This window comes from Herpailurus yagouaroundi, unplaced genomic scaffold (assembly GCF_014898765.1).
Source record: "Herpailurus yagouaroundi ecotype Mexico unplaced genomic scaffold, PumYag 163, whole genome shotgun sequence".
Classification (NCBI taxonomy): domain Eukaryota; kingdom Metazoa; phylum Chordata; class Mammalia; order Carnivora; family Felidae; genus Herpailurus; species Herpailurus yagouaroundi.
In genome coordinates, this window is record NW_024412404.1 from 39,436,399 (window position 1) to 39,462,821 (window position 26,423).

At 40.5% G+C, this 26,423-nt stretch overlaps 2 protein-coding genes and 1 non-coding gene across 11 annotated transcripts in view; all 3 read right to left on the minus strand.

Moving 5' to 3' along the window:
• Nucleotides 1-10,314, minus strand: part of CHUK (component of inhibitor of nuclear factor kappa B kinase complex) — a 42,188-nt gene extending 31,874 nt beyond the window's left edge. For 7 of the 8 annotated variants that reach the window (XR_005793610.1, XR_005793609.1, XM_040486150.1 and 4 more), the window contains exons 1-3: nt 10,147-10,314; nt 2,906-3,000; nt 520-634 (exon numbers count right to left, since the gene is read on the minus strand). Coding sequence is in view for 6 of the 8 variants with exons in the window: in XM_040486150.1 (XP_040342084.1) it covers nt 520-634; nt 2,906-3,000; nt 10,147-10,251 (315 nt within the window). In the remaining 2 variants the exon portion in view is untranslated. The remainder of the gene's footprint in view (nt 1-519; nt 635-2,905; nt 3,001-10,146) is intronic. The other variant, XM_040486152.1, reaches the window with a different exon arrangement.
• A 2,386-nt stretch (nt 10,315-12,700) lies between these two features.
• Nucleotides 12,701-26,423, minus strand: part of CWF19L1 (CWF19 like cell cycle control factor 1) — a 32,579-nt gene continuing 18,856 nt past the window's right edge. For both annotated transcript variants that reach the window (XM_040486153.1, XM_040486154.1), the window contains 7 exons: nt 25,209-25,349; nt 22,225-22,339; nt 21,387-21,466; nt 17,510-17,719; nt 16,552-16,671; nt 16,027-16,124; nt 12,701-13,135 (listed from right to left, as the gene is read on the minus strand). In XM_040486153.1, the coding sequence (XP_040342087.1) occupies nt 12,991-13,135; nt 16,027-16,124; nt 16,552-16,671; nt 17,510-17,719; nt 21,387-21,466; nt 22,225-22,339; nt 25,209-25,349 (909 nt within the window). In that variant the 3' untranslated portion in view covers nt 12,701-12,990. The remainder of the gene's footprint in view (nt 13,136-16,026; nt 16,125-16,551; nt 16,672-17,509; nt 17,720-21,386; nt 21,467-22,224; nt 22,340-25,208; nt 25,350-26,423) is intronic.
• On the minus strand, nt 16,873-17,020 carry LOC121037595 (small nucleolar RNA SNORA12). Its single transcript, XR_005793868.1, has one exon. It is a non-coding gene; the product is annotated as a small nucleolar RNA SNORA12 (small nucleolar RNA).

Consider the following 26,423-nt stretch of genomic DNA (forward strand, 5'->3'; position numbering starts at 1 on the left):
GCATCGGGCTCTGGGCTGATGGCTCAGAGCCTGGAGCCTGTTTCCGATTCTGTGTCTCCCTCTCTCTCTGCCCCTCCCCCGTTCATGCTCTGTCTCTCTCTGTCCCAAAAATAAATAAACGTTGAAAAAAAAAAAAAACTTAAAATGAGATGAGAAAGATTTGCAATAGAAAAAACAACTTGTTTGTTTGTTTTTGAAAACAACTTCTTTATAAACACCTTAGACATTGATATTTTGGTCTAACACCATCAATCCAGTCCCATCCTGCAAACACCACCACCTACAAAAAGACACAAATGTTCCCAGTATAGGGCCATACAGTAAATACTTTAGGCTTTACAGGCCACACAGTCTCTGTCACAACTGCTCAACTCTGATGGTATAGTAAGAAAGCAGCCATAAGTACAGGTAACAGGCCACAGTTTACTGACCTTATTCTAGATTATCATATTAAATATGATTCAAACATTGCTAAGGTTCATGATTTACTAACTCATCATCTTAAAACATCCACACTACCTTCCGGAGATCTCCGCCAGAACAGTATTCCATTGCTAGAAGAGGAACATCATTAATTAAAAAATTCAACTCCTCAGGTACATCACAGGCCTTTACAACGTTGGCATGGTTCAACCTAACAAGAAGGAGAAAATGTTAAAATTAAAAAATTTTTTCCAGGGGCGCCTGGGTGGCTCAGTCGGTTGAGCGTCCGACTTCGGCTCGGGCCATGATCTCACGGTCCGTGGGTTCGAGCCCCGTGTCGGGCTCTGTGCTGACAGCTCAGAGCCAGGAGCCCACTTCGGATTCTGTGTCTCCCTCTCTCTCTGCCCCTCCCCTGTTCATACTCTGTCTCTCTCTGTCTCAAAAATAAAATAAAACGTTAAAAAAAAAAAAATTAAAAAAAAATTTTTTTTCCAATGAAAAGGGATTGGATTTGAAATGGTAGTTAATTGGGGGGCAGTGAGGGGAAGAAAGGCTGGCATTATTTATAATAAATAATGCCATTACCCACTTTACATATATTAACTCATCTACTTATCAAAATAATTCTACTATAGGTAGATTTATTAATAGTCTCATCACACAGGAGAAAACTGAAGCACAAACTGGCTAAGTAATATAGGATCACACAGAAAGGAGGTGGTCAAGTAAGGATTCGAATCTGGTAGTATGGCTCCAAAGCCTGTATCATACTGGTTCTCTCATAATCACTTACAATGTCACGCTGGGGTGGATATTAAAATTATGGCATGTTTCCTTCTAGTTTCAATCTGTACATAAACACATTTTAAAATAAATGTTAAATCTCACTATATACTGTTTTCTAACACCTTTTTTTTTTAACTTAACAATATATCATCCCAGGTATTATCAGCATCATCAGCATCATCATCATGCAATGGATCTCAAAACTGGAATACATTACCAGCTCCTAGGGACCTAGGGAAACAGACTCTCCATGTGTAGAGCCTGAGAATTTATATTGTTAGCAAAGTTTCCTGGTCATTCTGCCAGATAGCCAAGTTTGAGTGCCATTTCAGTGAACTGAGAAAAGACACTGGAGTCAGAAAGTACTTATTTCAAATCTAGACTTCATTAGCTACCAGTCGTATGACTCTATGAGCTTCAACCTCCTCATCTATAAAATCAGGATAATACCTAAACACACAGGGTATCTGTGACAAATGGAAGGATTATTTGTAAAGTGCTTAACACACTACTTGTGCAGGTTTTAAACATGCCCACTTCTTCCTTTAAGAGCTTAATTCTTCTCCTTCCCTTGAGTGTAGGCTGTATGTACTTGGTGACTCATTTCTAACAAACAGAATGTTGTAGAAAAGATATTACTTCTGAGGAAAGATCATAAAAGATGTCTGCTTTCACCTTGCTCTCTCTCTCAGATCACTCACTTTGGGGAAAACTAGCTGCCATGTCATGAAAATATCCAAGCTTCACTACACAGAGCCCATATGATGAGCAACTGATACCTCTAGTCAACAGCCGTATAAATTAGCTTGGAAGTGGATACTCCAGCCCCACTCAAGCCTTTGGATGACTGCAGCTCCAGTCAACCTTTTGGGATTTTTCAGGAGGGATGTTCTGAGAACCACTAAGCTAAGTCACTCACAAATTCCTAAACCACAGAAACTGTGAGACACTAAATGTTTGTCTTTTTTTTAAATTTATTTAAGTAATCTCTACACCCAATGTGGGGCTTGAACTCATGACCCCAATATCATGAGTCACATGCTCTTCCAATGGAGCCAGTCAGGCACCCCTAAATGTCTGTCATTTTTTTTTTACTTTTAATGTGCCTCAATTTATATTAAAAAAAAATTTTAATGCTTATGTTTGAGAGAGGGATACAGAGAGAGAGACAGAGTGCAAGCAGGGGAGTGGCAGAAAGAGACGGAGACACAGAATCTGAAGTAGGCTCCAGGCTTTGAGCTGTCAACACAGAGCCTGATGTGGGGCTCAAACTCATGAACCACGAGATCATGACTAACTGAACCACCCAGGCACCCCAATGTTTGTCATTTTAAGCCACTAAGTTTTGGGGTAATTGTGTACAAAGCAATAGATACACTATTCAACAAAAGTAAAGAGAGTACTAATTATATTTAACTAGAAAGTATAATAGATGAACACTGCCCAATATTCAAAACAAAAAGATTCTGCTCTCAGAGAACGGAGTCTGATAATATCTAGCTGACTTTTAAAACTAAACCTACTTAATCATAATGTGATGTTATTATTTGAAATAGAACATATATATTTGATAAGAAAGAAAAAAAATATGTTCCCCAAAAGATCCTGAGAAGAATGTATTTCTACCCTCCTTCCCTATGATGACATCTGGCTAGGCTGCAGAACTAGGGAAATATAAGTCATCAAATACACTTACTTCTTCATGATCTGGATTTCATGGCACCACCGTTCTCTGTTTTTGGTACTTAGTTCTACACGACATGACTTAATTGCTATTTTGACATCAAGTTCCTGCCAAAATAGAAAATCAACATAGAAAAATATATTAATTAGGTTCTTGTGCAGATTTGCTTGTCATCAAAGACATGCCAATCTGGGGAAACAAAACTCTTTAGCTTTACTAATTAAACAGATTTATCCAAGGCGCTCTTGAGCCATGCTTTTGCTAGGTAAACACTGAGTCGATTAAACCAATGTTTTAAAACTGACCTTCACCTCAGCCTCCATAATATGAAAATCCACAGCAAACATCATACTCAATAGGAAAAAACTGAGAGCTTTTCCTCTAAGGTCAGGAACAAGACAAGGATGTCCATTCCCACCGCTTTTATTCAACACAGTCCTAGCCATAGTAATCAGACCACAAAAAGAAATAAAAGGCATCCAAATTAGCAAGGAAGAAGTAAAACTTTTACTATTTGCAGACGACATGATACTATACACAGGAAACCCTAAAGATGCCACAAAAAAAAAACCTACCATAACTAATAAATGAATTCAGTAAAGTCACAGGATATAAAATCAATATTCAGAAATCTGGTGCATCTCCATACACTAATAATGAAGCAGCAGAAAGAGAAATTAAGAAAACAATCACGTTTAGGGGCACCTGGGTAGCTCAGACGGTTAAGCGTCCAACTTCAGCTCAGGTCATGGTCTCATGGTTCATGGGTTCGAGCCCCAAATTGGGCTCTGTGCTGACAGCTCAGAGCCTAGAGCCTGCTTCAGATTCTGTGTCTCCCTCTCTCTCTGTCCCTCCCCCACTCGTGCTCTACCTCTCTCTCAAAAATAAAAACATTAAAAAAAATTTTTTTAGAAAGAAAACAATCCTGTTTACAAATGCACCAAAAATAATAAAATACCTAGGAATAAACTTAACCAAAGAGGTGAAAGACCCGTACTCTGAAAACTATAAAACATTGATGAAAGAAATTAAAGACAACACAAAGAAATCAAAAGACATTCCATGCCCATGCACTGGAAGAACAAATATTGTTAAATTGTCTATACTACACAAAGAAATCTACAGACTTAATGCAATCCCTATCAACATACCAACAGCATTTTCATAGAACTAGAACAAATAATCCTAAAACTTGTATGGAACCACAAAAGACTTTGAATAGTCAAAGCAATCTTGAAAAATGAAAATAAAATTGGAGGTATCATGATTTCAGATCTCAAGTTATATTCAAAGCTGTAGTAACCAAAACAGAATGGTATTGGCACAAAAATAGATACATAGATACATACATAGATCAATGGAACAAGATCCCAGAAATAAACCCACGATTATATGCTCAATTAATCTACGACAAAGGAGGCAAGAATATGCATTGGGAAAAAGATAGTCTCTTCAACAAATGGTGTTAGGAAAACTGGACAGTTACAAAAGAATGAAACTGGACCACTTTCTTACACCCTAAACAAAAATAAATTCAAAATGGATTAGACATAAATGTGAGACCTGAAACCATAAAAATCCTGAAAGAGAACACAGGCAGTACTTTCTCTGACATCAGCCACAGAAATATTTTTCTTGATATGTCTCCCGAGGAAAGGGAAATCAAAGAAAAAACTATTAGGACTGTATCAAAATTAAAAGCTTCTGCACAGCAAAGGAAACAACAAAACTAAAAGGTAACCTATTGAATGGGAGAAGATATTTGTAAGTGACATATCTGATAAATGGTTAGTATCCAAAACATGTAAAAACTGATATACTTGAACACACAAAAGACAAATAATCCAATTAAAAAATAAGCAGAGGAGCCCCCCCCCCCACACCAAAAAATAAGCAGAAGACATGATTAGACAGTTCCCCAAAGAAGACACACAGATGGCCAATAGATATGTGAAAAGGTGCTCAACATCACTCATCATCAGGGAAATGCAAATCAAAACTACAATGAGATATCATCTCACACCTGTCAGGATGGCTAAAATAAAAAACACAAGAAACAACAAGTATTGGCAAGGAGATGAAGAAAAACCCCGTGCACTGTTGGTGGGAATGCAAACTCGTGCAACCACTGTGGAAAATAGTATAGAGGTACCTCAAAAAGTCAACAGAACTACCCTACGAAGAAGTAATTCCACTACTGGGTATTTACCCCAAAAATACAAAACACTAATTCAAAGGGATACAGGCACCCCTATGTTTACCACAGCATTATTTACAATAGCCAAATTATGGAAGCAGCTCAAATGTCCATCAATAGGTAAATGGATAAGGAAGATGTGGTATACAATGGAATATTAGTCATAAAAAAAGGAATGAAATCTGGCCATTTTCAACAACATGGATGGAGCTAGAGAATATAATGCTAAATGAAATGTCAGTCAGAGAAAGGCACATACCATATGATTTCACTCATATATGGAATTTAAGGAACAAAACAAGCAAAGAAAGACAAACCAAGAAACATACTCTCAACTATAGAGAACAAATTCATGGTTACTAGAAGGGGAGGTGGGTGGAGGGATGGGTGGAATAGATGATGGGGATTAAAGAGTACACATCATAATAAGTACTGAATAATGTACAGAATTGTTGAATCACTATAATGTACACCTGAAACATAACACTGTATGTTAACTATACTGAAATTAAAATTAAAAACATAATAAAATTTTTTTTTAAAAAGACAGGAGAGAAAATCGTAACAGGTCAAATGCCCAAGAAGATCAGACAGACATATATATTTTTTCTCTCAGAGGAAAAAAAAGAAAAGTCCTCTTGTATTAACATATTTAGAGTTGAAGATTTTAATAAGAATTAAATGAACACTTCTTTATAGAGTGAACTCAAACCTCTTTCACTTTTTTCAGCAATTTAAGAAAAAGTCACACCTGTCACCAAGGTACTGAGGGAACTAACAATTTTTGTTTAGAAATACTCAGAAAAGTTACAAGTTATGAAAAGTGAGACTCTGAGGTCTTAAGTTGGCTTGAAAAGAAAAAAATCAATCAAATTTCAAACACATCAAAGCACACAAGTGAAGTGACTGAGGCTGATCCCATTACAGGTCTCTCTCTTTAGAACACTGTCTCCTATATACAGCTAGAAAATTACAAAGACTTGTCTCCCCAACAAACTCCTTTTTGGGCTTAGTCAAAATAGCTAACAAGGGCCCCAGCCTTCAGCATAATTGGAATGAAAAGGATAATTCAGGGCTACCTGGCCTTACCAGCAAGAAATAGTTTTAATATGACCAAACCTAACAACAACAACAACAACTCCAAAATTTGTTCCTAATCTTTACATTTCCAATGATATTTAAAAAATACTAACAATGGTTATACTTCTGTTTCTATAACTATAAAATGAACCTAATAGCTCTTGCCTTGGCCTAGTCATTTAGCCAATTCTGACTGAAATTAAGTCCAACCTGATGCACATTACAGGGAACAGCCAGACTTCATCATATTCTGGCAACAGTAAAAATGCAGCCCAGGAATAGCAGTCAGGACCAAACAGGAGGAAAAAAATATAGTATATGGATGAGGAAGCAAGATATAGGTTGTATGGAATATTCTAAATGGGAGCAGAGGGATGGTGAGGGGAACAAGCTAGAGATAAAACAGTCCATGTACAGAGAAAGAAGAAAGGAATTAGGACACACTACAATCTAGCCTAACTACAGTCCTCACTCCCTTCAATCTTTCTTTTGTTTTGAGCAGGCACCTGGCTCTAGCTGGGTCCCATGTAAGCTTTTACCACCATGGCGACAATGCGGTACAACCATGAACAACATTAAGCCCTTAAAAATGGGAATATTCCAGGGGCGCCTGGGTGGCGCAGTCGGTTAGGCGTCCGACTTCAGCTAGGTCACGATCTCGCGGTCCGTGAGTTCGAGCCCCGCATCAGGCTCTGGGCTGATGGCTCAGAGCCTGGACCCTGTTTCCGATTCTGTGTCTCCCTCTCTCTCTGCTCCTCCCCCGTTCATGCTCTGTCTCTCTCTGTCCCAAAAATAAATAAACGTTGAAAAAAAAAAAATGGGAATATTCCAGAGACAGATAGTGGCGACTGCTGCATAACAATGCGAATGTACGTAATGCCGCAGAACTGTACATTTAAAAATGGCAAAAATGGTAAACGTTATTTCTATCTTACCACAATAAAAAATTGGAAAATACAAAGTTAAATTCGTTTGTAAAATATTTCTCAGAGCTTTTAAGATGCTAATGTGGATTATGATTCTCCAAATGAAACAATAGTACATGCAGCATTTACCCAATGTATTTGACCACAGTATCCTTTTTTCTTTCTTTTTTAAAAAAAATTTTTTTAACGTTTATTTATTTTTGAGACAGAGAGAGACAGAGCATGAACGGGAGAGGGTCAGAGAGAGGGAGACACAGAATCCGAAACAGGCTCCAGGCTCTGAGCTGTCAGCACAGAGCCTGACGCGGGGCTCGAACTCACGGACCGCGAGATCATGACCTGAGCCGAAGTCGGCTGCCTAACCGACTGAGCCACCCAGGCGCCCCCACAGTATCCTTTTTTCAAAGCATTTCACAGGATTAGTTATTCCAAATACATTTTGAGAAGTGCTACTCTGTTCCCTAGGAAGAATTCTTTGGTTATTTTTGTCATGTTTCCATATACCTTTATAAATAACTTTGTTATATAGGTTACCACATTGTACTTGAGTGTTTCTGTATTTGCCTCTCTCACTACACTTGAAATCTGCTTAAGGGCAGCAAATACTACTTTTGTTGACCTGGGTACCATCAGCACCCAGCATAATAATCAGATAAATTAACCATCTCATATTCTTTTCTCTTCCTCATTGTGATTTAAGTGATGTAGATAAAATACTGAGATGTGGCTTCTACTAAAAACCCAAGGATCTTGAAATTTGTTATGGGCCAATTCTAAGTCTGGCTTGGAAAAGTAACGATGCTGTTAGCACAGAGTATTTCTTCTCTTTTCACTATAGGCCCAGGCATCAAATGTCCCAGTTTGGGAGAAGGGCCAGTCTAGACACGTGGAGAGTTCCTGAGAGATTTCTAAGATTCTAGAAGAACCCAAATCTCTTCCATTTAGAAAGTAATGAATTCTAGGGCACCTGGGTGGCTCAGTTGGTTAAGCGTCCGACTCTTGGTTTCAGCTCAGGTCATGATCTCATGGTTCGTGAGTTCAAGCCCCATGTCGGGCTCTGTGCTGGGAGCACAGAGACTGCTTGGGATCCTCTCTATCTCCCTTTCTCTCTGCCCCCCCCCCCCCGCTTGCTCTTGTGCTCGCGCTCTCTCTCTCTCTCAAAATAAATAAATAAACTTTAAAAAAAGTAATGAATTCCATAGAGACAGAAAGTAGAAAGGTGATTGCTAGGTGGCAGGGGAAGGAGGAAATGGGGAGGTATTGTTTAATGGGTACAGAGTTTCAGTTTGGTAAGATGAAAAAGTTCTGGAAATGGACGGTGGCGATGGCTGCACACCAACATGAATGTACTTAATGCCACTGAACTGTACACTGAAAATAGCTAAAAACGGTAAATTTTACATTATATACTTTACCACAACTTTGTTAAAAAAGTGATGTGTTGATCTATCCCCAGTCAAGGACCAAGAAAAGCAGTCACAAAAGCATGCTAATAAGCATATATTTTTTTCTTTTCTTATGACCAGGCTTAGATAACAAGGCCACAGGCAACATTCCACTGGAAGTACTTGGCTCCCCCTTCTCTCTTGGAGTGCCTTATGTCTTCTCTGATGGTGAAAATTATTAAATTTACTGCTTATCTTGCTGTCAAAGTGCTTAATGCCTTAGTCCTTCACCTCCCATTCTCCCTCTCTCCAAGATTGCCTCCTATGCTCAATCTAGAAAGCTGCTTCACAAAATTTCCTCAGTTCTATCAGTGACATTTGCCACTGTGCCCCACAAGCATGTCTATTCCTCCCAGATACTCCCATCTCCCCCCCTACTCCTTAAGACATCAAATCTTGAATTCAAGTCTCTATTCACAGGCCGATTGCAAACATTTTAATAATATTTTCATTGCTCATCCTGTCCCATGTTTTTCACTCAGATTTACCTTTTACAAACAAACACTTCCAGGAACACCACTTTTATCTGGACATTTCCTTTTTTAAGGTCCATTAATAATGGTTATGATGATGATAATAGTAACAACACAGCAGCAGCAGGAGCTAACATTTGAGGGCTTATCTTAGGCCAGGTTCTGTACTTAGTTTTACAAACATTATCTTATTTAACTCTCAAACAGACCCATGATGTATATAATTATTATAACCATTTTACAGATGACAAAACAAAGGCTATCCTGCAAGGATTATTAGTCAAGGGTCTATATCTCTAAAAGATTTATACGTTATTCAGAAGAGCATGACCCTCCTCAAAGGGCAATGCGTTAGGTGGTGGGGATGTGCAATTGCTCATTTTTCTGGGGAAAGGGTTCATAGCTTTTATAGGTATGTCGAAAGATGCATAGCTCAAACATGATTATTAACTGCTGCTACAATGGTTAAACATTTACAACTAAATCAAAGCAAAATTCTTGAGTCTGATGTTAGCTGTCTTCCACCCACTAGAGCACCTCACACCCAATCTACTTCCTTCCCTTAGGAAGCCATGATCATTTCACCAGCTGATCCTCACACTGTTCCCTACCCAGAAGGCATCCCCAAATCTGAAGCCTACCCGATGCTTTCAAAAGCTTAACTGGGGACCCACCATGAAACCTCCCTTGTCTACTCCAAACCCCTACAGATATCAAGTAGCCTCCAAGCACACGCATGAACACACACATTCCAACAGACAGCCCCCTTCCTCACCCATTCGTGCTCACAATACAAAGCCTTATGTGCATCTGCCTCGCACACCCCGACACTCTACATTCAGAGACACACGTACGCACCGTCACACCCGGTAAACAATTTCTCACATCTTGACATCCATACCAAAAGTTCCCCCTCAGAGCTCTCACACACACTGACCCGGGACCTCAGATACAACCTCGGACTCAGTCACCAGACTCGCAAGCACAGTATCACACACTCACTCACACAGGCTCACCGGACCACAGTGCTGTCCAAAGGCTCACCGACAATCCCTCATGTACTGAGTGTCACTGTGTTCCAAAGACGCTCTGACAAACACCCACCGCCGCTCCCTCTCGCGCCCCACCTCACCCGATGCTGGTACAGGCAGACATTCCCGAAGCCGCCGGTGCCCAGCCGCTCGCGCATCTCCCAGGGCCCGCCCGCACCCGGCCGCAGCCCTGGGGGCCGCTCCATGGGGCGGGAGGGCAAGCGACCTCAGGTTCCGCCGCTGTTCCGAGGCCGGTTCCGGGCCGCCGAGGCTCGCGCGTCTCTCTTCTCGCGAGAAGTATGCGTCACTTCCGGTAACGGCCACAGGAAAAGCTCTACCCCGGCTTCTCCCGGAGGCGGGCCAGCTAGCGACCAGAGAGGGAGTGTGGGAGGTCGGCTTCAGTCCGTTAAGCCCTCTGGGCATTTTCCTGGCTGAGAGAACCCACTTGTTATACGAGTCTTCAAAACCATAAGCTGTCCAATCCTTTCAAGTCATTTTCTAAGTTTCACATCGTCTCCACCCCGTGTACATTTTACCTTTCTTCAAACCTCTGCCATCTATCCTCCAACCACCACCCGCTGAACTGGCGTTGGCAAAAACCACCAATGATTCAAATGTTGCGGAATCCGAAAAACTAGAAAGAATCCTGCACTAGTAGGCCCACTGATGCATTAAGTTTTATAGTCCTTTTATTTTGTAATGACTGATCATCTGCCATAGACCAGTCAGGCTCAGCCCTTTGTACACCTGTTCCAGGAAATCACTAAAGACAAGGATGTGAGGCTGTTGTGGAGTAAAGAATGTAACTCCTGATTTCGGGAGCTTTCCCCTAAATTCCTCACAGCACTTGCAGTCAAGCAGTCTTCCATTTATGGGTTTGCCAGCGCGGTAGCTGCTCATTGCGGGATTGTTTTTGATGTGTGATGCAGGGCTTCAGAGGCAAGCTTCAGGAACGCTGCTGGTGCAACAAGAAGTGCTTCCCAGTGGTAGATAGCTGTAGCATGGAAGAACCAGCTTTCCATCTTCACTGAGTCGGTCATATGCCTCAGCCTCACAGAACTTGGGGAATCTAGTCGGTCACTCCAAGTATAACAATCAGGGTGGAGTCCGGTTCTCTGAAGAGAACTGTTATCAGTTGCGTTAGGTGGTCATTTGAACCCCTTTGAGATCATGTGCGCTTGGACCAGGGTTTGCACAGCCCCACGTGTGGTGATCTCAGTACTTAAACTCCAATTAACATTTTGTGACCCACAATTGTGTCACAGCAGATGTCAGTCATATCCTGAGATGCATAAAGGTGGATACAGCATGTACACCACACCAATGTTGCTGGCTGTTCTGAAAGCATTGAATTGGCTTCTGGCAGAGTACATGCGTCTACTGATTCAGAATCCCTGAATAGTGCAACCCGAATGTCAAGCACTGCATGGCACAAACCATGTCATGCTGTTTATGTGTGGTGGCAGATTCTGGGGGCCCACATGTACTTAGTTGCCATGGAGCTGGAGTATCAGATGTGGAAGTGATGGCAAATGGTACCTCCCAAACATGGAGTTGGGCAGACTGCACAGATAATTGTAGTACCAATTGCCCCTAACATTGTAAAGCCCTTTGTCTGCTAGGTGTACTGCAAGCTGGCATGGGAGTGTGTCTGATCTCCACTGGTGGGGCCGAATTCTTGGAACACTCGCTTGGAAAAGCTAGGGAGGGATGCTGAGGACCTGAGGATACTGATGAGCGGCTGACCCTAAAGTAGCCATATTTGCAGGAACCAGGTTGTTTCTCATAGTTCACTCTTTGAACATCCCCATTCTCAGGGATGCTGCATAGCTTGTTTTTAAATCCTGGGATGGTTAGCATCAGGCTTCATGATCTTCCAACTCTGAGTCTGTTTTTTCATGTGTAAAATGGAGGTAACAATACTTACCTCAGAGACATTTTCTGAGGATTAACACTGTCTGGGCCATAAATGTCCCAATATAAAGGAACAATTATCTTTCTTTTGGCTTCCAAGATATAGCATTCCCCTGTGATCTTTCCCTCTCTCTTCTCCATGTACTTGTGGATCACTCTATTTCCAAGGACCCCTTAAACATGGATATGTTTTAGGAGTCGTCTTCATCTTAGGACTGTATTCACCCTTATTTTCATCATTGTCATCATTTCAGCTACGATCTATACCCTGATGATCTCCAAGCACTATCACCAACCCAGGTCTCCATGCATTTAGATCTGCCTGAGAACATACTACGACTCAACACATCCAAAGAAGCAGAACTTCTTTTCTTAAAATCTGTCCCTTCTCTTCCCAATTAGACTGTAAACTCTGGGATAACAGGGACCATGTTGGGACATGACCATACTCCTGGAGCCTAGAAAAATGCCTGGCACATAGGAGTTCAGTATTTGCTAAAGGGCTGAAAGAGCTCTTTTATGTCAATAAGATGAATGTTTTAAGACAAAAATGGCAAAGGCTTTGGGTCCTTCTTCACCCTTGACTGTTCAGGGAGAAGCCACCTGTTAGATCCCGGGATAACAGCTGGCCTAAAGCCCCAGACCATATTACACACACACACACACACACACACACACACACACACACACACACCCCTTCATCTCAGTGGTATAGGTAATATGAACATAAGATGATTCCCATCATGGAAAAGCATTTGGATTTTATTTGATAGTTTAAATGGTTTTGAAAATGCTGATTAACACAAGCTGTACTTGGAGCAGGAAGACAGACATGCTTATTTGAACACAGGATTTTCATCCTAGAAATATTTTCAAAAAAATATTCAATCTTAGGCCTCTTGCTGCAGGTAGGTTCCATGGGAATGCACAAAAAAGAGGCAGAGAAACAGTCCCCATGGGAGACTGTAAGTTCTTTTAAAAACAGCTACTACTACTTCCTGTCAAGTTCATAAAGTGCCTTTTCCCTTTGCTTAGTCATCCAGAGTAAAGTCAAAAGGCTCAAAGTCTTTCCGGAAGCGGCGAGCCAGCATCTCCTCCTCTTCCTTGCTGACCTGACATTGCCTCCAGTCAGACTTGTCAGGAATATTAAGGATGGCTTCGCTGGCCAGTACCTCCCTGCAGAAATAAGTAAAAATGGACAGTATTAGCCAGAAGCCCTCCTCTCTCTATTTCTCTCCAGCTACAGAGCTCTCCTCAGCATTACCCAAAGAAGGTATGCAAATTCTTCTTTGTTCAGACCATTTTCTCTTGCCCTGAGCGCCATCCCTGCTATTCTATCAAAATAATACTCATTTTAAGTGACCAGCTCAGGTCCTACCTCCTTCCTAAACCTTCAAATCCTATTTCTCTCTCTCTCTTCAACAATTTGGAACTACATTATTCGTACTTAGAGTAGCAATACTGACACAGTACAAAGAAGACAGGCCCTGGTGTCAGAAACATCAGAGGCTTACTTCCATTCCTAGCTCAACCACTTGCTGTCTCTGACTTGAATGGATTACTTCATTGCTGAGTCTTGATTTCCTCACCTATGAAATGCACAATAGAGTTTTGTGAGGTATGGAGATAACACAATCCAGGCACCAAACAAGTTATGAATATATCTTGTCTTAAACTCTAGTTTTGTCATCCCAATTAGAACATGAGTTTGCTGAGGGCATGGTGCAGATCAGGCCTAGTATCCTATCTCACTGACTTTCTGCCTCTCCTAGAGGACTCAGGCATACATAGGCACAACAGCACAGGCTCAATGTCAACAACAACTTATCTTGGCTCTCAAGGCTAAGGAATAACTACATACTAACACCTACACTCACATACAGGCTACCTTCTAATTGTCACTGCTCTACATTTTTATTTATTTTTACTCATTTTGATATATTAGAAATAACTCTATTTGGGGCACCTGGCTAGACTAGTTCAGTCAGTAGAGTGTATGATACTTGGTCTCAGGGTTGTGAGTTTGAGCCCCACACTGGATGTAGAGATTACTTAAAATAATAAAATCTGTTTTTTAAAAACGTAATTCAGTAGATATGATTTTTTAAATTGTTTATTTATTTTTGAGAGGGAGAGAGAGTGTGAGTGGGGAAGAGGCAGAGAGAGAGGGAGACAGGATCCAAAGCGGCCTCTGTGCCGATAGCAGAGAGCCTGACAGAGGGCTCAAACTCATGAACCATGAGATCATGACCTGCGCTGAAATCAAGAATCGGATGCTTAATCAACTGAATCACCCAGGTGCCCCCCCCTCCCCCGCCCAACAAATAAAATCTTTAGGGGCATCTGAGTGGCTTAGTCAAGTGTCCACCTTTGGCTCAGGAGAGCCAAAATAAATCACGAGTTTTCTAAAAGTTACAGGATCTGTGCTCAAGTTCTAGGTCCCTAGGCAAGCTTGAGCCTACTTTTCACCTATAAAATGAAGACAGAACCACCTCTCTTATACAGCAGGGAGAAAAATGTCTTTTCAAGTACTTTGTTAACTATAAAATGCTATATAACTGTATACTGGTATTTTGAAAAATAGTCAATGTTGAAAATACAACAAACTAACATGAGCACAAAATCATTCAGAGAATCTCTCTTGCGGGCTTACGTGCCAGTGTGTATCTGCAATTATGTGCCTATGGCATCAGTGTCCACATCTGCATCTGTTGCTAAGGCAACAACAAAAGATAATGTCAGATGTTTGAAGTCCCTAATCATACCTACTCTCACTTATCAGTATCTTTTTGAAAATGTAGATAACTGTATTTCCTGGACTTACCCAATGGTAGCAGTCTCTTGGAGGCTTCCCAAGTTAGTCCAAGAAGGGTTCAAAGTTGACTCAAAGCTCAATTCTTTTTTTTTTTTTTTAAGAGAGAGAGAGTGGTGGAGGAGCAGAGGGAGAGAGCCTCAAGCAGGTTCCGCGCCCAGCAAAGAACCCTACACAGGGCTCGATCTCATGACCATGAGATCATGTCTTGGGCCCAAATCAACAGTCAGACATTTAACCAACTGAGCCACGCAGGCACCCTAAAGCTCAGTTTGAACTAGAGAAGGAAACAACTACACATCAGACAATAGCATCACATAACCTGTTCTGCACATCTTTTTGCTTCTCCATACTCTATCTTCACATTTTTTGCTCTCCATACTCTATTCTTTCTAGCCAGCAACTTCCTGTCTTCTGTCAGCCTAGTTGATGCCACTCCCTACATGGCTTCACAGTCATGTTCTGTCTGATATGAGGAACATAAATGAAGCCTCATCTAGGCCTTAGGACACTACAGAATAAGGAGGTTAAAATCTCATGTTTAGGAGATCAACGTACCTGGGTTCGAACCTACCATATGTGCTCAGGGGCAAGCTACCTAATCCCTCTAGAGCCATATTGTCCACTTACAGGAATCACTAGCCAGATATAGCAATTTAAATTTTAATCCTAATTAAAATCAAGTTAAAAATTTAGTTCCTCAGTAGCCACATGTGGCTAGTGATTACTGTATAGGACAGTACAGATATAAAGCATTTCCATCATGGCAAGTTCTACGGATACAGCTCTAGAGCCTCATTTTCCATTTTGGTAAAGTGGGATGACAGTACCTATCTTACAGAATTGGGAAGATTAAATGAGGAAATGCGTGTAAAGCTCTTGGCACAGTACATATGCTCAATTAATGGTAGCACTTCAGTCCTTTGGGCTAGAAGGCCCACACCCCGACATTTGCCCTCTAAATCTCTCAGGCTCAGTGTCAACCTTTTCTTAAAGCCTTTCACAAAATAGAAATAACTCTCCCTTTTCTGAATTTCTAAAGTTCACTGTTCCTCAGAACTTTGTTACGGTACTTTTCACATTCTGCACTACATTACTGCCACGTAAGCAAATATGTGACTTGCCCTAAGTCAAGGTTCCTTGGGGCAAGGATTGTTTCCTATTTGGCTTTTTATTCAACTGTCTATGCAGCCCACTAATCTGTTCATAATAGATCTCGGGAAAATACATTTAAAATAAAGAAAAGTATACAAACCTTCCAAACTGCAAAGGAAAATTCTTTTTAATTCTATGGAAAAGCTTCTCTCCTGTGTCAAGTTCAACATAAAAATATGCTGCTCCTGGCTGTGCAATCTAGAGTGAACAGAGTTGTATGAGCACATATCATAGTACTTTAAAAATGTGAAACCTAGCTCATCTCTTTTAAGCTTTAATTTGGCAACAAATTCAGTCCAGAAGTCCAAGAAAAAGGATGTGAACAGTACAGACCCCAAGGTACTTAGTGGAACAGAGTTTTGCAAAGATATTACAAAGATCCTCCCAGTGGAACTTCGAAGTTCCTGCCTTAGGAAAGATCTAGTTTTTTGCTCTTCCCAGGAATGACTAAGGCATTGCTTTAATGCCATCCTCATCACCAGTCTAATCAGCATCCCATGCCCTAGGTCCAAACTGTCTACCTGCCTATTGAACATTTTTGGAATGCCTTGATAGTACCTCAGGCTCGACATATCAGAAACCACATTTTTACTATTCCCGGAACGTCCTTCCCCTCCTGTTTTACCTGCTTGATGTCAGAGTGTTCTGGGATTTCCAACAGTTCTATCTGTTGTTGCTCTGCCTGGGTAACGAAAGCATCTTTAATGTCATCAGTAGTGCAGCGGCTGAGTGGCACAGGAATGACCTGAGGTGGGGGGGGTGAGGCGGGTAGATAGGAGAAACTCTTTGTACAGGTCCCAGAGAAGAAGTGCCTCCTGCACAGTCCCCGAGAAGTAGCAAATCCATCACAGGGGTGGACAAACATCCCTCAGCAGAGATTTTCCTCAAGCCAGCCAGGCTTGTGTCAGCCTGTCTGTAAGGACTTAAACTTATGAGATAGCTTGCCACATGTGGGAGCCAATCCCTGATGCAGCAAAGGCTAGAGAGAGATCTCTCTGTCATCAAGCCCTTGCCAGCTCCTATATAATATATGTGGCAGCGTCAGGCCCATTTGAAAATTTAACAAATGTGCCAGAAAGAAAACCACCACAACCACAAATGAATTATCCATAAACAGTCTCCAAATTTCTGAGCTGATAGCCCCATCAAAGCTCTGGGACTATTTCTCACCTTTAAGACTTCACTTATGCTGGGCCTCACACAAATACCTACTCTGTTCCAACTGTACCTAACAAGGCCCAAATGTTTCCTGAAGTCTTCCTCAACTATCCCTTCCTTTTCTAAACAAAGCACTTACTGTGTTGGCCCACTCATACGGACCATGCACTTCCCTGTGGAATCTCTGGATTTATTACCAGAGACTCTTTAACCTTTTAAATGAACACTATTCAAATATTAATATGAAAATTTGTAGTAGGTATTTTCAATATTAAACATTTAAATATTAAAATTTTAAGTATTTCATTTCAGATTGGAATCCTGTATTTAAATATTCAATAATAAATAATAGATGTCATTTAAATATTTGTCAACATCCATGTCCTCATAGGGTCCTTCCAAGTCCCTGGGTGGAGACCACCTACCTGTAGCTGGAGGTGATGGCTCTTATAATTTCTCTCAAACAGAACACACCGTTTCCCTCGACTCTTAAAGAACCGCCTCAGTGTCACCTTGTACTTCTCCACCTCTTCCACCACCTCAGCTGAAAGCTCCACCACTGACTGGTAGTGCCCAATGGGTAGGATGAGGACGTGGTCATCAGATAAGCCTCCTTTGGCCAGGGCAAGGTAGCACTAAAGAGAAAGCACACAGAATCAAGTTACCAATGCCACAGGTACGATTCTTCAGGGAGAAAAGCCTACACAAAGAGTGAGCATGAGGGTGTAGAAAAAGTGTTGAGAGGCTATTAACAGAAACTCTCTGACAATAAAAACCTGCTTTTAGAAGTTATAACAAGAACCTGGTGATGAAGAAGATTAGATGTAACAAATCTCTATCAAATGAACTGGGAGCAAATGAATGGCACACAAATGGGCTTTTGGCTTCAAAAACCCCAAAACTTAAGGAGACCAACAAATAGCTTCCCAGGCTCCAAACTGGAAAACAATTTTTCAGTTATTATGGCCTTCAACCACAGAAAGACACCACTTCATTTCAAAATGACCACTTTCCCTATGCTAACATCGAATCCCACACCCCACTCCTAAATACATCCTCTGGGCTCACAAAAAAAGCTAAGATGTCATGATTAGCATCCAGTGTCCCTACAGCCTTAAGCTGCTGCCTAACCTCTATAAAATTAAAGCAAACATATAACCTAATGGGGTGGAAGGAAGAAGCAGAAACCTCAAACTCGGACATATCCAAAGAGGTAGAAAACCATGGTTCCCAACAGTGGATGTCAGCAGCTAAACAGCAACTAAAACTATCTCTGTCAAAACCAAACATGCAAGACTTCTCCACACTTAGACACTCTCTGAAAGGAAAACATTATGAGTAGAGAAATGGCCAGTGAATATCAATGCAGGTGAATGTACTAGAGCTTTAGAAAAAGCAATCTGACATTTCCTTTTAGTGCTGTGAGTTCAAAGTTAAGACTGAAGGAAGGAGTAATTTATTATTAACACTGAGAAAATCTAATAGAAGGGCAGAAGAGGTATCAGAAACAAACTAAAGCATGATCATCCTTGATTTACTTGGCATAGAGGACCAAGCACATCTACAAACTTAATCTTCCAGATGACTAAGATTCATTGAAACTTCATTAAGTGCTCATTTTCTTCATTTTTACAACTATTTTTGATTGTATGCTTTAAAAGGTTACTCTTGAAGCCTGAGTCTTCAAGCCTTTTCTTTATGTCAAAGGGTCACTACGATAAACATCAGTTTTCATATTGTAACAACCAGGTTTCTAGTCCAGACTAAAAAGCACCCCTCGCCCCAATGCGGTACCTCCCAGTTCCTGTGAACAATTTCATATTTGCCCAATCTCCTCCTCCTCTCAATTTCTCTCCTTTTGTTCTGTACTTGCACTATCTCTAAAAATGTGTAAATAAGACCTGAATAAATGTTTCTCCCATAAGTAAAATACATCAATTATTTTGGACTCTTAGCAGTGCTTCCCTCATTTTACTAGTTTGTGGTCATGGGCCATTAGCACAGTTCCATGTATATCCCTTGAGGAAGGCATAGCAAAGACACAGAAAGCCAAGACAAAAATGTAGTGAGAGGAGATCAAGAGGAATGGTTGCAGGGAGGAGATTCTAAATCCTGTGCCAGATACCCAAAGGTCCCAGAGGTTCCCAAGAAGTTTCTACTAGACAAAGAGCAATGTAAGAGCAATGAAGTGCAGACTTGAATACTGGGCAGGCTCTAGGCTAAAATTTTCATATGGCCTCCTACTTGGGGTGCTGGGCTGGGCCACAAATAAGACCTGAGATATTTTTTGCCTCTCCAGCTTCAGGTCTAGATGAAAAGGAAAAAGGTTTCCTTGATCATCCCCTATGCACATACCCTAGGCTAGATAACCCTGGGCAATTAAAAGGTGAATGGAAAGGAAAGATCAATTTTCCCTGAGGCCTACAGCAGCCCTGAACTAAGTCACCTATTCCAAATCTCTCTTCCCCTGTGTGCCATTTTGAACTATTGAAGCTTCCCAAACAGAAGGCAGTCCACAGCCTGCCTACCTTACAAGTTGTATGGGCGAGTAGAATGGCATGAACTAATCCAAAGAGGAAAACAAGGGCCAAGAGAGATAATCCATAAAGGGCGTTCCTGTAAAACCAAAAACTTTTCAAGTTTGCTTTTCTTCCCACTGAAGAGTTCATCCACAGACTCCATGACTCAATTAGGTCACAGGCCTTGACCCCATTAGGGCTCCCCCTAGAGATAGGGGAGTGTGCCGATAATCGAGACAAAAATTTAAACGTAGAAGACTGGGACTCTTCAGTCTGAAACTATAAAGGCAGACAGAGATGTGACTAAAGAAGTAAAGAATGATGAAATCGAGACTCTGGTCAGTCTGTAGGAGGCCACGATAAAGGGCCCTGAAATAGGATAAGTTGAGGAAATGGTCACCCTCAGAAACCAAAATTAGAATAAATCAATGAAAAAGAGATGAAAGTCTCTATTTTGCAGAAGCACTACACACTAAGAAATGGTCTGTAAATATTGCCATCAAAGGCCACAAGAAACAGCCAATTCCTGTTTCAGGTGACTAGGGTGTAACTGTAAACCTAAGAACTAAGCTTTCTTCATTCTAAGTGAATGAAGAACAATAAGGGTCTACACAGATCCCAGGAAAATGGGTCAAAGACCAGTATTATTCAACATCTAAACAAGTCCTGCCCAAGGAAAAGTATCTGGGGAAGTCTCAAATAGGATCACTTTACAGTAAGACACACATAATTCATCAGAGTTTCCATAGCCTGAATAAAATCATCCTCAAGATCATCCAGTTATTTGATTCAGTGCTTACCAAGCAACCCTGTAATTATTATCTTGGGTTCCCAGTTACCCACACTAAGAATGTGGATATGGGTATTCTTCTCTTAGGAAGCTATATCCTCTATTACAAGGCAAAACTGAGAATTTATCACTAGTCTTTTATGTAATTATTTAGTATGAATCAGTAAGAAAGTCAAGAAGTATATGAAACCATCGCCCTAGGAGATACACCTATTTGTCAGAGAGGGAGGTAGGGAGGGGGCAATCTTGTGAAACGCACTACAAAACCACAGGAGAATTACTATAATCAAAAACACATACAATAACGAATATTGGAAATGTGGAAAAACAGGAACCCTCATACATACATACACATACACCGCTGGTGGGGATATAAGATGTTACAGCCATTTAGAAAAATAGTTCAGCAGTTTCATAAAAAATTAAACATAAATTTACCAGCAATTCCATTCCTAGTTATCTATCCAAAAGAAATGAAAATATACGTCCAAAGATACGCATGCGAATGTTTATAGCAGCATTATTCCTAATAGCTATAAAGTGGAAACAACCCCAAGCCCATCAACTGATAAATATATAGAATGGAACACTATTTGACAATAAAAAGGAATGAAGTACTGATACATGCTACAACATGGATAAGCCTCAAGAATATCTGCTGAACATAAAGAGCCAGACACAAAGACCACATATTGTAGGATTCCATTTATATGAAGTGTCCAGAAAAGGCAAACCTATGGAGACAGAAAGTAGATTAGTGGTTGCCTGGGGCTGAGGATGGGAATGGGGATTAACTGTAAATGGGCATGAGTGAAGGACATATTCTAAAACTGTGTTATATGACGGTTGCACAACTTGGTAAGCTTACTAAAAATTGGTGAATTATTAAAGTGGGTAAATTTTATGATATATAAATTTTAACTTTATTAAGTTAATAAAAAACAAACAAATAAGGATGTCCTTCCCTGTAAAAGGTCCGAGGAAGTAACTCACATGTGTGCCAATGTTGACCACCAAGTGCTTTTCCACTTCAGGGCTGGCAAGGCAAAACCAGCAAGGTCCTGGAGGCTGAGCTTCATATGGAAGAAAGCACATGTTACTATGGTGCAAGCACTCCAACATTTAATCACCCTGTAGAACTCAGCCTTGTCTGATCTTTATACCTTGCAAAGATTCATATACAGCACTGCCGTAAAGAGCTGGTCCTGCTGTGCTTCTACTGTGACCCCCGCGATCCCAGCACTTTTATCAATGAAACTAACCTGTATTAGAAAAGCTCTGAATTTGCAATCAATTCACAGGTGGATAACCACAAGTGGATGACCACATACTGACCAAAGTAGCATTTAACTGGCAACAGGCTGCAATGACAGACCACTGAACTGGATGTCAGGAGTCCCAATTCTAGCCCCAACTATGCCACTGGCTCGCCACACGACTCTGGGTAATAAGTTTACTCCAACAAGGTCAGCTTCTTCAACTTTGAAACAAGGGGTGGAGAAAGAGGGTATCAATGAAATAACCTTAAATTCCTTTTTTGCCAGTTTGATTATTCTATTATTTTATGAACCTCGTGGGTCTTGTAGGCTCTTTACCTCATATGTTTTATAGACATCCAGGGAAGGGAAGGAACTTTCCCCATAGTTCTTTCAAGAACAGCTCAGACATTCTCAAAATCAGGCCATCTTAGTAGTATTTTATTTTTGGTCTTAATGACCCATTGTACAGTTTTCCTCTGCCAGAGGAAGCTCTCTTAGAAATGCCACGTCCCACACAAGATCTGAAATAAGTCACTGCTCACACAGGAGACTTCAGGAACCAAGATACTTACGAGGTTTGCGAGGTTGCTTTGGGTGAGGAGAAGACTTGCTATCTCTGCCTGTAGATGAACGCTTCCTTCCCTGCTTTTCATTTAAATCAAAGAAAAACTGACAGGCTGATTCTTCCTGAAATGGCCAAAGGCAGAAGAGTAAATGTTATTAAACTAATCTTTAGACAAGGAGTCAACCATTCACATACAAGGGAACATTCTTGCCATGTCATATCTATCTTGCCTCCTGGCCCTTTCTACCCACTCTAGATAAGAAAAATATCTTCCTAATCCTGATGCCTGGACTCTCAGTCATACTTCTCAACACATACCCAAAATAGCACCAAATCCATCTTTTTGTAAAAGCAAGTTAAAATGCAAGTTATAGAGCAATTCTTGCCTAAAACAGAGCATTACAAAGCCCTCCAAATGCCTTTTCCTCTCTCTTAGTAGCGCATTGGTGTAGCCCTACAATCTCACAGGTCAATCAAGTCAAACTGAGCTTTAATTAAAAAGATGAAGAGGCTGTCAAAGAGGTGAAAAATCTACACACTGAAAACTATAGAAAGCTTATGAAAGAAGTTGAAGACACAAAAAAATGGAAAAAGATTCCATGCTCCTGGATAGGAAGAACAAATATTGTTCAAAGGTCAATACTACCCAAAGCAATCTACATATTCAAAGCAATCCCTATCAAAATAACACCAGCATTCTTCACAGAGCTAGAACAAACAACCCTAAAATTTGTATGGAACCAGAAAAGATCCCGAATAGCCAAAGCAATCTTGAAAAAGAAAACCAAACCAGGAGGCATTGCAATCCCGGACTTCAAGCTGTATTACAAAGCTGTAATCATCAAGACAGTATGATACTGGCAAAACAACAGATACTCAGATCAACGGAACAGAATAGAGAATCCAGAAATGGACCCACAAACGTACAGCCAACTAATTTTGACAAAGCAGGAAAGAATATCCAATGGAATAAAGACTGTCTCTTCAGCAAGTGGTGCTGGGAAAACTGGACAGCAACATGCACAAAAATGAACCTCAACCCCTTTCTTACACTATACACAAAAATAAACTCAAAGTGGATAAAAGACCTAAATGTAAGACAGGAAGCCATCAAAATCCTCGAGGAGAAAGCAGGCAAAAACCTCTTTGACCTTGGCCGCAGCAACTTCTTACCCAACACGTCTCTGGAGGCAAGGGAAACAAAAGCAGATATGAGCTATTGGGACCTCATCAAAATAAAAAGCTTCTGCACAGCAAAGGAAACAATCAGCAAAACTAAAAGGCAACCAACGGAATGGGAGAAGATATTTGCAAACAACATATCAGATAAAGAGTCAGTATCCAAAATCTATAAAACTTATCAAACTCAACACACAAAAAACAAATAATATAGTGAAGAAATGGGCAAAAGACATGACTAGACACTTCTCCAAAGAAGACATCCAGGTAGCCAACTGACACATGAAAAAATGCTCAACATCACTCATCATCAGGGAAACACAAATCAAAACCACCATGAGATAACCCCTTACACCTGTCAGAATGGCTAACATTAACAACTCAGGCAACAAGAGATGTTGGTGAGGATGCAGAGAAAGAGATCTCTTTTGCACTGCTGGTGAGAGTGCAAACTGGTGCAGTCACTCTGGAAAACAAATGGAGGTTCCTCAAAAGAAATTAAAAATAGAACTACCCTACGACCCAGCAATTACCCTACTAGGTATTTATTCAAGGGATACAGGTGTGCTAGTTTGAAGGGGCAAATGCACCCCAATGTTTATAGCAGCACTATCAACAACAGCCAAAGTATGGAAAGAGCCAAAATGTCCATCAATGGATGAATAGATAAAGAAGACGTGGTATAGATACACAATAGAATATTACTCGGCAATCAAAAAGAATGAATCTTGCCATTTGCAACTACGTGGAAGGAACTAGAGGGTATTATGCTAAGTGAAATTAGTCAGTCAGAGAAAGACAAATATATGATTTCACTCATATGAGGACTTTAAGATACAAAACAGATGAACATAAGGGAAGGGAAGCAAAAATAATATAAAACCAGGAAGGGGGACAAAAACAGAAGAGACTCATAAATATGGAGAACAAACAGAGGGTTACTGGAGGGGTTGTGGAAGGGGGATGGGCTAAATGGGTAAGGGGCATTAAGGAATCGGAATTATTGTTGCACTATATGCTAACTAACTTGGATGTAAATTTAAAAAAACAAATTAAATAAAAATTTAAAAAAAGAAGATGAGGAGGTTGTTCAAAAAGAAAAAGGTCTGGGACGCCTGGGTGGCTCAGTCGGTTGAGCATCTGACTTCAGGTCAGGTCATGATCTCACATTTCATGGGTTCGAGCCCCATGTCAGACTCTGCTGACAGCTCACAGCCTGGAGTCTGCTTCAGATTCTGTGTCTCCTTCTCTCTCTCTGCCCCTCCCCGCTTACATGCTCTGTCTCTCAGAAGTAAATAAATGTTTAAAAAAAAAAAAAGAAAAGAAAAAGGTCTAAGAAAGTAGACAATGCATACTAGTCAGGGAACTTGACACTCCTTGCTTTAATGCGGGAAAAATTAATTTCAGAAAAGTCTGCTATTAGGAAATTTCTTCAGAGTGAGTCCTATTTACCTGCTAGCACTTGTTATAAAATCACAAATTACATTGCTTCCAAGCTGTTGGATCCTTGCCTGAAAAGTTAAAGTCTCAACTTTGACAAAGTAAGACTCAACATTTGCAATGCTAACACCCGAGCCAAGTTTAGACAAGGACGTAAAATATGAAACTGTTAACCCCAAGCTACAATAAAAAACACTGCACTTACGTGAAATCTACTAAGCCTTTCTAAACACCATCATAATTTCCCAAGGAAAAAAAAAGATTTAGATTCTAGGGATTAAACTGGTCTTATGAGCTAAACTATAACCAGGAAAAGCACGTATGTAATAGGCAGTCCTGCCCAGAAAATACCACCTCTCAATCAGCACGTACCTCTGGGGCAGGAATTGGCTTTCCCATGGATGCTTCCTTCCCAGATTTTCTGTAAGGGTTTTCAGTAACATCAGGAGGCTGTTTTACCAGTTCTGCTGCATCCATTAGTTTCATGGGAACAATACTGAATGCATAAAGATACTGTGGAGGAAAAAACAAACAAACATAAGATTAGGGAAAATACCATTTATCCAAATGTAACCAATCTAATTTATTCACAGAAGCTTCAGAAACTGAGTAAAAGTAAAAGAACAGCAACTGGCCTGTTTATGGCTCAGAGAATACACAATAAATCAAATGTCAATTTAGTGATCTCCGTAGAAGCTAACCAAGGGCTGATGAAGAAACAAATCAAAGCCCTAGTCCTTACAAAAATCAGCTTTTACACAAAACTACCAGGCTCAGGTGGGACTTGTTCCATAACCTTTGCAGACACCCTGCTTCTGTCTCTGATTCCTTTATCTTTGTGTACTTTTTGTTAACAGAATTGTGGCACTGCCATTCTTTTTTCCTGATGAAAATTAAATTAGACACCTTGATGTTTCCCTCTGATATTATACAATTTCTGCTGCATATGCTGATGGGTTTTCTTAGGGACTAATAGCAAAGAAGTAAATATTCATACAGGTATCTAGACACTCACGCTAATGGCACAGATACTGAAATCTTTAGATGAGACAGGAATAGATATTTAACCTCAGTACTGCCCATGGAAATGCAACTAATTAACAATGACACACCATCTTTCATCCATCACATTGGTAAACGTGTTAATAAAAATTTGACACTACTCCGTGAGTATACTGTTGGTGAGGGTATAAACTGGAACAAAATTTTGAGATGAATTTAATAATGCTTGCCAAATTTAAAAATGTCCCTACTTTTTTACTATAGTCAAAAGACTTTGAATTGCTTAGGGCCAAGGCTAACGTGGCCCTGAGAATAAAGCAATAGTAAAATATCGCTATCATAAAAATAGTGAAAATACTGTGAGTGCTACAATAAAAAAAAAAAATCACAAATCTAAACTTACTAAGAACACGTTGGGCATTTTTTTTTTTTTTTTTTTTTTAAATTTTTTTTTTCAACGTTTATTTATTTTTGGGACAGAGAGAGACAGAGCATGAACAGGGGAGGGGCAGAGAGAGAGGGAGACACAGAATCGGAAACAGGCTCCAGGCTCTGAGCCATCAGCCCAGAGCCCGACGCGGGGCT